The sequence below is a fragment of the Drosophila sechellia genome, chromosome 2L (genome assembly GCF_004382195.2).
Source record: "Drosophila sechellia strain sech25 chromosome 2L, ASM438219v1, whole genome shotgun sequence".
In the NCBI taxonomy this organism is placed as follows: Eukaryota; Metazoa; Arthropoda; class Insecta; order Diptera; family Drosophilidae; genus Drosophila; species Drosophila sechellia.
In genome coordinates this window covers 19841259-19850752 of record NC_045949.1, presented here as the reverse complement: position 1 = coordinate 19850752, position 9494 = coordinate 19841259, and the positions used below count along the sequence as shown (strand labels likewise).

Genomic DNA, 9494 nt, shown 5'->3' with positions numbered 1-9494 from the left:
GGCCAACAGGAGGTGGTCAAAGTCAAGTCGGAGGCCTAACTAGGCATGGGACTCCCAGGGACCCAGAAAGTCCACAATCGAATGCATTGGCAATGAGCGCAGAAATACTTTTAATGAAAGTAGGCACTTTGCTTTTTGGGTTTCCTCGGCTTGTTTGGGTTTTTCGTATTTCTCGTCGTTTTGTTTATTTTTTGGTTTGCTTAGTTTTCCAGCAATTTGATTTGTGGCAGGCAGCCGAGGAAAATGGTCTTGCGGCATCGGAGGAGCGTTTCCACAGGAGCTCTTCGCTTGGCTCTTGGCAAGAGGTGTTTGAGCCAACTAATTGGACGCGGACAATGGATGGTTTATTGTCTGCGGTGCTACTGTGGATCCCCAATTGGTGGGCAGACTTCAAAGCGGATCTATTTGCGGGGTGCAAAGTAAATCAAGTCAGCTTGATTTAGTATAATTTAGCATGGACTCCTCACTTTCACTATCGACGAGGGTGCCATTTTACGATGGTCACTAAAAGTGGGTAGCACATGGGATTGGCTTTTACCTACACACTACATGCACTAAAGATGATGCGCCAATCAAATTAACTATTATATTTTAACGATCGATCTGGCTCAATTTTAATATGCTGCGTTGTTGATAAATAGCGCCACGCAGTTGCAAGTTTTTTTTTATGGAAGCCCCAGGAAAGTGTTATTCAGAAGTCACCGTTTAAAGGAAAGCGTGTCGAGAGGTCAGGGATCTATTTCTTCTCCTCCTTTTATTCTTTTGGTGGAGGCTCCTCCGCCTGGTCCTCCTCCTCCGGCGGAAGTCCCAAATGCATCCTCGACCATCGGGGCAGACTGAAGAGGCAGTAGAAGGGAATGATCATCATGACAACCAGGGAACCGCATCCAAAGATCAAACGCTGCGCTGTACTCATCGGAAATCGGGGAGGACCGGCCATGGGAATATAGTTCCGACCCATGGACGATCGGAGCTTAAGGGTCCCCATCTCGTTCAGATGTTTGCGTATTAAAGAAATACTCATGTTGCTCCCTGAAATGGGTCTGAATTTAACCTAACTCGTAACTTAACTAGAGCACTTACCAAAGATGTTAACGCCTGTGTGGATCAAAATAAAATGACTTCATATAAAGAAAGATTTATAAGACAATTCACCCCAAATACGGAAGACACACAGCCTGCTGAAAGCTGGGAGAAAAATTCAGCAGGAAACAATCGAAAGATGCGGTTCAAACACAAAGGTTAAACAGGCATTAAAAATGCTAATGAAAGATATGAGCCCGAAGGCCTGATTTCAATTCAACTCGCAGACACTCGCAGCAAATAAGGGAAAATGTGAAATTTTAATTTGGAATTCCGTGAGTAGACAATTGTCGAGATGGATGGGATTATTTTAAAAACTGTGCGATGAACTGCGAATGCCCGCGGATTAGTGGAAGCATCTGAGATGGTTTGGATTCATTGAAGGTGGATATGCGTAAGATCGCAGGTCATACATATATGTTAGAAAACATAAACAGAGATAAATATATAAGATGTCCGCAATTGCCAAGAACTTTGTTTTAAAATGCATGTATATTGAAGAAATATTTAACTTAAATACAAATTTAAATTGCCGTTTTCGCGGTTCATATCTTTTGAATCTGTTACCCTAGTCAGGCACCAGTCGTTGGTTCCTGTCTTTGCTACGCATTGAAACCTAGTACACAGAATGGCCGCACAAAAAGACTGGTTAGTGTGGCGCCACAAAATAACTTTTGAAAAACTCACTTGCTAACGACAAAGTTACTGTGCCTAGTAAATATATGGTGCTATAGTTAAGTGGCACGAAAAACCATTTATGCAACATAATTGAAGTGAACTTAGGAGCATCCTAGTTAGGTATGTTACTGAAAAACAGGAATATTTACAAAGATATTAGTAAAAATCTATTCACATTTCTTAGTTTTTGTTCAATGCTGACTATTTACAGCAGCTAAAGTTAGGGAAGATATCTTTCCATCAAAATTTACAAGTGAATTAATTTGTGAATTAAATTTCTCTAGATAAACCCTAACGACATAAATCTTCAATTAACCCTTTGCACTGTGGATCCAAATAATTTGATATCCTTTTAGTATTGCACCCGCGGCCTTTAGTTGTGCTCTCTTTGGGGTTCATTTTCTTATTTCCTTTGTTGGTTCTTTTCTGTTGCTTTGACAATATTTTTCAAGTTTCTTTTAACATACTTTTCGTCACTTAAGCTACGACAAATATTTTGATAGATGAGCTTAAGCACTCACCGAAGCCGTCGTTGATATTTGAAACTGGGACCTGTCCCGCTTTGAGTTTGCTTACAAGTGGCCGTTTCGCCCACCACCCACATCGCACCACCTCCCACTGCCGCAGGTTTCCCCCAATTCCACCCACTCCCACCCACATCCACCCACTTCCCCGCATGTTCTGGGCCAGATCTTCTTTTCGGTGATGTGTTTGCTCTTTGTGCGGCAGATGAAGTTTGGAGTGCAAGTTTTAAGCGAATTTTGTGCGAGAGTTTCGCCTTAAAGATTTAAGAGGAAAGCAAGGTGTTCGTGGGAAAGTTCCTTCCCAGTCAAATTTCCGTTTGAGTGTGCGATTTCGGGGAAATAAGATTAATGTAGAGTTCATCATGTATGGTAGAGAAAATGAAAAGATCTCGATAAATGTAATCTTTTATTTATATTAAAATATGGCGAGAATTCTTTGCTTTGTGTTATGAAAAAAAATGATCGACATTTATATTGCTAGCTTTTTCCTTTTATTTCAATCATTTTAACGTTTTATTTCAAAATAATTAGAAATTAGTTAATATTTATAGCTACAAAGAAAAAGCAGTAATTTACAAGAATTATGCGTTTTCCTATATCTTTCCGCTCTCCAGCCCCCATAAACTTGAACAGCCAGAGGAAAGTGGAACGAAAACTACACCCAATAACAAAAGAAATCTGGAACAGAGGGAAAGTATAAAGCGAGATAAGTTTTCAAGCCGGAAAATTACACAACTTACTGTGGAGGGTGGAGTGGAGGAATGGGAAGGGGGAGGGGAGGGGAAGGGCGCTAAGGCCAGGGATCAAGCAGCAAAACAGGGCCTAAGAATATTTACGATTAGACGCAGGACTCGCATTCAGACAACATTGTGAAGGACTCATGCATATGTATGTGTATTGATATATGCATGCACGTCCTAGTAGTGTGCATGTGTGTGTGTGTGTGAGTGCGGCGGAAGTGGAAGTGAAAATGGCACACGCAGTGTCCTCCAACTAAGTCTCCCTTTTCAGCCACTTGGATCGCTGCCAGCTTGTGTCCGCGTGTGTGTGAGTGGGCCAGTATGGCGCTGTTAGAGTGTGTGTGTGTGTGATGAGCAGAGGACAGCCCTGAGTCCTGGTGACACTTGAGTGGAGACAGACAACCACTTGACTGCTGACTCGCCCTGAACAGCCAGGACAACAACGGCCAGGCGCCACCGGAACAGGGAAGCAATATCTTAGGGAGGGGCGCGCCTTACAGCTGAGGTTAAATTACTATTAACGGAATAATAATTACCATCTATAACATGTATAAAAAACAACAGGCAAATGTGTTGTTAAACTGTGACCTAGCTAACATTGGATATTTGGCTCTCAACGTTTGAGGTTTACTACTGATATAACAAATACTTTTTTAATTTATTTTGTTAAATAATATATTTGCTTTATGAATTGCTGAGGGTAAATCTTTCCTATTATCTTGACTGCGTCTGTTCCAAGCGTAAGTCACGGCATATCCTTATGCCGAGGACATTAATGTGCGTAACTCGGACAATTACCACAATGAAAATGACTAAGAAAAAGTTCGGCGAGCAGGGTTTGGGCACACACGCTTTGAGGCAGCACAGAATTTAGTGCACAAATATTGGCAGAGGAGGGAAGGGGGAAGGATTTAGCTGGTCAAGCTGCAGCCGCTGCAGATGTAGAACACAACAATAAAGATCGAAATGAAACCCAATGGTAAATATGATGGGACTCAATGGATGGGAGACTGTATTGAAAGCTCACATGGCCCACGAAGCCTGTAATTACATGGGGATTTAAGTGCTCCGGGATTTTAGTTCTTATTTTCGTTCTTTTTAGTGGTAACAATGCGAAAAGTCCTCTCTGGCCAAATACAGTTGAAGGAAAGCAGCGAAATGAAAGTGAACTAAGCTCGCATCAAATTGGAGGCGGTGAAGTGAAAGTACGTATCGATCTTAATTGAAAGTAGATGCTCGGGGTTTAGTGCAGTCCAGTTTTCAGTTCAGATGGGGCATCGTTTTTTTGTGGGATTATGTTCTCGCAACGGTTTGTTCTTGTTTCACATGAAAGCGTAAAATAGCCAGGCTTATTGTTAAAGCTACCGTTAGCTAGGAGAGGTAATGGCAAAGGTGTTTAAGATTGCGAGTTTTTTAGTTGTTACTAAAATTTTAAGCCACACTGACTATGTTCAGTAGTAGTCCCAACATCTTTTATGATATACTCACTCTTAAAATTATTGCAAGGTGTCCAGAAGTAGGCAACATTATTTTGGAAAGAGGGGGGCTTCCACCATATACACCGTAGTTACAAGTGGATCTTAAAACAAGTGCACAACACTGGTCGTAGCTCACGGACACGTTTGCAGCCGGTCCTTTTCCCAACTTCCACCCACTCATTTGGCAATTGTCTTTCATGTAAATATGACCCGGGATTTCTGCACCAACACCCAAAATGGGTTAGCCCAAAGGCAGGCCACACTTCATTTTTTACTGCCACTGTTGTTCTGGGCCGGCTGGTGCTCGCAACCTACGCCGGGGGGCATGCAACAGCTTGTGTTAATCACTTGCCCGAAAGACCTTAATGAGTACAAGTACAACTACAACTACAACTACGGCACGGGTGGCAAAAGCGGGATATAATAAAGACGCCTGTTTTGCGACTGTGATATACCCAATTTGATGGGAGGCTTATCAGGCCTCGTTCATAAATCAATTGTGGCCTGAAATCACTGGAGTTGGTGTCTATGAGTATGCTGTTAAAATGATACTTCTCCCATTGTGAGTGAATTAAAATTATTGCATACTCTGCGAATGAGTTTCAAGTACTTTCAAGTGCGATGATAAACATTAAGCTAAATATCAAACAACCAAACCTTTTTTTATCATTATTTATATTTAAATTTCATGAATTCGAACAGACTCTCTGAATACCTGTAAAAAAGTAGAGAGCCACGCAACATTATCATTAAAAAAATCAATTTGCAATTATGTGCACGGAAAGTGTGAGAGCTTTAAAAAAGTGACAAAAATTATATCACGTTGGGTGAATGTATAAATTTTACAGCGTAAGTGAAAAATGTGTTAAGTGCATTAATATTAAATTTTATTTCCCTCGGCCGTCTGTGCAGAAATGCGGGCCGGGTCCACTCTTCCCCCACGTCCAAGCCAGCACACTCTGTGTATCTGTATACGTACATATGTGTACTTATATGGATAGGCCTGCCTCAACCCGAGGACTCTGCTTTTTTCATTATGTGAGCCCAGCAGCAGCAAAGAGTTCGACAGCAGCAACAACGAGAAGATGAACAACTGTTAAGGCCGAGGATTAATGCGAAAAGATTTACATGCGGAATCAGTAGGATACAAAAGGACGATGCTCTCCACTGGAAAAATGTGAGAACATCGAAACATATGGGCCACCATGTGCAACAATAAGCAAATCTTAAATAAGGAGCATATACCTTTAATTACCTTTTGATTGTTAATCACAATACTTTCGACATTGCCCATTGGAAAGGCCAAAAATGGTTTATAAGCATTGCCAACATCGCTGAAACTTGTTACCAACATGACGTTAATCTGAGCCATGTTTCATTTCGTATCGCCCAGTCACACATTGTTTGTCTTTTGGCTTTACACGTTTTTGGTAAAGCCATTCCTAGCATTTCGTATCGGATAGTGATTGGAACCTAGTAATGGATATGGACAAGTCGCCCTGCTGTGCAGATTAATAAATGCTTGGCTTATTAGCTGTCCAATTTGGGCATGATTGTTAACGGCAAAGCGAATGGTATGTTTATAAATCACATTCAGCAGTTTATGATGAATCTGCTTGAGCGAAACGAGCTGCAGTAAGAGCAATTATAGGGAAAATAGTAAATGATATTCAGAAGTGTCTGGGATTTTCAGGATAAACGTGCAGAGGTCGATAAAAGTGAAATGGCAATATCGTTTAATTGCATCGACTGCATTGTAAATTTTCCGGTTGAATTTGCACTACCTTGCGGTTATCAACACCTCCACAAAATCCCGGCAACTAACCAGAAAAAGGCACGTCAGAGGAAAAATCAACCTTTCCTGTCAATGGATGGCTGCTGTTGTTATGTTTTCCCCCTCCGTCCGCTTGGCTTGATTTATGTGGCTTTAATGAAGTGCATGAAGCGTTGGAGGGCTTGCGGGTGGATGGGTGGTTCGGTGGAGTTGGGTGGTTGGGTGGAGTTGGGTGGTTGGGCAGTGGTTTATGCCAACCGCAGAGGGCAGGACTCCGAGCTGCGCACAAAGGACAGCAAACAAAGTTAAAGTCATAAGCCAAAAGCGCGTTGCACTTTTTGTATCCCAGCTATTTCGAGACTCTGACATGGCATTTGCACTACCTCAATGGGAAACGGGAAACTCGCATCTGACCACCATATGACTGCAACTAACTGCTGTTGAACTCAACCTCAAACCTAATAAATAGCTTAATTAGTCTGGTGTATGTGCGAGTGGGTCCTGCGCTCTCACCTTCGACCCCGAGCAGCAAAGGATCCAGCCAGCTGACCCACAGTGCCATTACATATTTAAACGGTTGCCAGTGGGAGAAGGTCCTGCAGATCCTGTCCTCCTCTGCCATGTCTGGCATTGGAAAAATGTTCGTCGAGTTATTGTCGGGGAGAAAGCGTTTGGAATTGTCCGTGAATGTATTTGAATCGCACTTGGCTGTTCTATTCGAAAGACCATCAAATGCAACTTGCCAACTGGCTCTAATTACAATGGCAAAAAGTGAGCAACAAATTTGCAAGCTTAACTGTTAAAGCCGATTAAAGTTGAACCACTACAAACGCGATTTTTTGTAGTTTCAACCGATATAAAATCCGCTTTCATGTAAATCAAATTAATATAAATTGGATTTTTTAAATAAATCACGCTTAAATCCAAGATTTAACAGAGGGCATTTTATCCATAAATTCCATTCCAATAAACTCTGATTTACTGTCCTCGTACTTTTTTCAATTGCCGAATATCCTTTAGAGAAATTAAAAGTGGACGAGGCGATCCCAAACACAAAAACCCAATTTACAAAAAAAAAGGATAAATATACAGGGCTTGCATTTGGGTATTTTTGTATTGCATTCTTGCGAGTTGCCGACTTAATTTTATACATTTTCCACTTGTTTTTTTCCACCGCTGGTAAGCGGAGTGGGTGGGCGGTAAGCGTATTGGATAAGGACGAAGGACAAAGGACGAAGGACTAAGGACGCGGCACACGTGCTTAAATATTTCCCGAATTGTTGTTTTTTAGCCCTGCCACGGACGCTATTATTGTTTCTGCTGCGCGTTGTCCACTTTATAATTATAGACGTCAGTCAGGCATTTAACCAGTAGCCGCTGCTTTTGCTGCCTCGTTGCTAGTGAACTCAGCGGCATAAGCGAAATTGTTGCCGGCCTCGTCGGTTTCAATTTGTGTGGCTCTCACGTAGCACGCACACAGAGCCACTTGCAGCGTTTGCAGCACAAATACACAGTCAAACTCCTAGGATCCGAATCCCGCGACCTAGCCAGAGGAATCGGAAGCGAACAGGTGGAACCTCCTGATGCCTCTTACACGGCAACCTCGCAGCAATGCAAGCGACTTTTTCCAATACCATCAGCTCCTCAACATTTGAATAGTTTCCCAAGATGGGTCTTGTGCTTTTGACATGGTCCGTTCAAGTGAGGCTCGCCTGTACGCGCACTCAAATACCCTTAAACATGAAAACAAAACAGTTATTGCCACCATGTCCGCCCGCGGTTGTTGTTGCTGGACACGCGAAATAATTGCTTCATACATAATTATCGCGAGCCGCGTCAACCCCCATTCACCACTCCCCCTTAACCCCTGCACGGCCCATTTATTTCGCCGCTCGCGGGTTTTGGTTTGCAGATGTTTGTTGGTGTTGATGTTACTGCTTGGCATGGCCATGAGAGTGGGTGTGGGTGGGGGTGTGGGGTGGAGTAGGTGGCCATGTGGGTGTGGGCCCAGCAATTTTGTGGTCTAGCGCCTATTTTTCGTACGCCGCACAAAAGTATGCAACGCATTTCAGTATTTAGCTATGGCACATTGTTGGTTTTGCGCGGGCGCGGGACCGGAAACGGAAACGAAGGTGCGACAGGGATAGGTGATAAAACAAATTTGGCAAATTAAAATGTATTAAGTAACAAGAATGTTTGAGTTAAGTGAGCCACGCGCGATAATTCATATAAAGTGAACATTAAAAGCGAAGCGCATTCAAATGAAAATTTAGTGAGCAGTGTGCAGCTATATAAGCGAATAGATTTATGTTATGTTAGTTAATATCAGTTTCCACTGTATTCAGTAATTGTGTAAAAGTGAATGTTGTAATATGTATTATGGATCTTATAACCTAAATCAAAAAGACAATGCAGACTTTTAATGCACAATTATTAATTTCCCTTCCCTGGTTAACTCACGTTATCTTCGATTAATGTCTTAACTTGTACTTCAGAAAGATGCTGATGCTCGCTCTTCTGTTGCAAAAGTGGACAGCGTTTTTAATTAATAAAAGCAATCTGCACACGCCTGGAAAGAAAAGATCTCTTCCAGCCACTCTCGTCGGCCAGATGCCAGATATTTACATAATCGTTTGTCTGTTGGCTTATCCCCATCTTTCACTTGGACCACTCTTTCACTTTGTGTCTGCCAATCAACTGCGAGGCTGAAAGGGGGGCCAGATAGGGAACTACAACTGCTCGAAGGCAGCAGAAGTTACGAATTCCCTCACCTTGGCTTTCCCTCCAAGTCCGGGGTGCCATGCCATGGATGACTGCAAGGCGGACGGATCGGAAGTGGAGGGGCTGGTTGGTAATGCAGGCAGGAAGAGCGGGCTTATCGACTTCAAAATCGAATCAAATCAAATCAATTTGCAAGCGCCATTCGTAATGGAGAAATATGCCAAGTTCCAACTTGGCAAAAACAAACTCGGCAAAATAGATGCAGCCGGGCTTTTGTGTGCGCTCCTTACTCTTTCTGTTTCCCTATCTATTTCCATCCTACCTAGTGCACTCATAAATCTCAATTTTCACCGGCAAATGGCTGGCAAAAGTTTTCAGCTGCTTTCCTTTCCAACTGTTTTGCTTTTACCTCGGTTTCCAGCGGAGGGTGGCCTGCATTTTCATCTTCTTCGCTTTAAAGGTTTTTCCTTTAAGGCACGACTGAAGTGCAGGGCGA

At 42.6% G+C, this 9494-nt stretch overlaps 1 protein-coding gene across 1 annotated transcript; it reads right to left on the bottom strand.

Annotated features, from left to right (window-relative positions):
* Positions 1-577: 577 nt before the first annotated feature.
* Positions 578-1156, bottom strand: LOC6618123. Its single transcript, XM_002042385.2, has 2 exons — positions 1084-1156; positions 578-1032 (listed from the first exon to the last, which is right to left on the bottom strand). Exon 2 carries the CDS (start codon positions 1022-1024, stop codon positions 755-757), a length of 270 nt encoding a protein of 89 aa, XP_002042421.1. The 5' UTR covers positions 1025-1032; positions 1084-1156; the 3' UTR covers positions 578-754.
* Positions 1157-9494: the final 8338 nt, after the last annotated feature.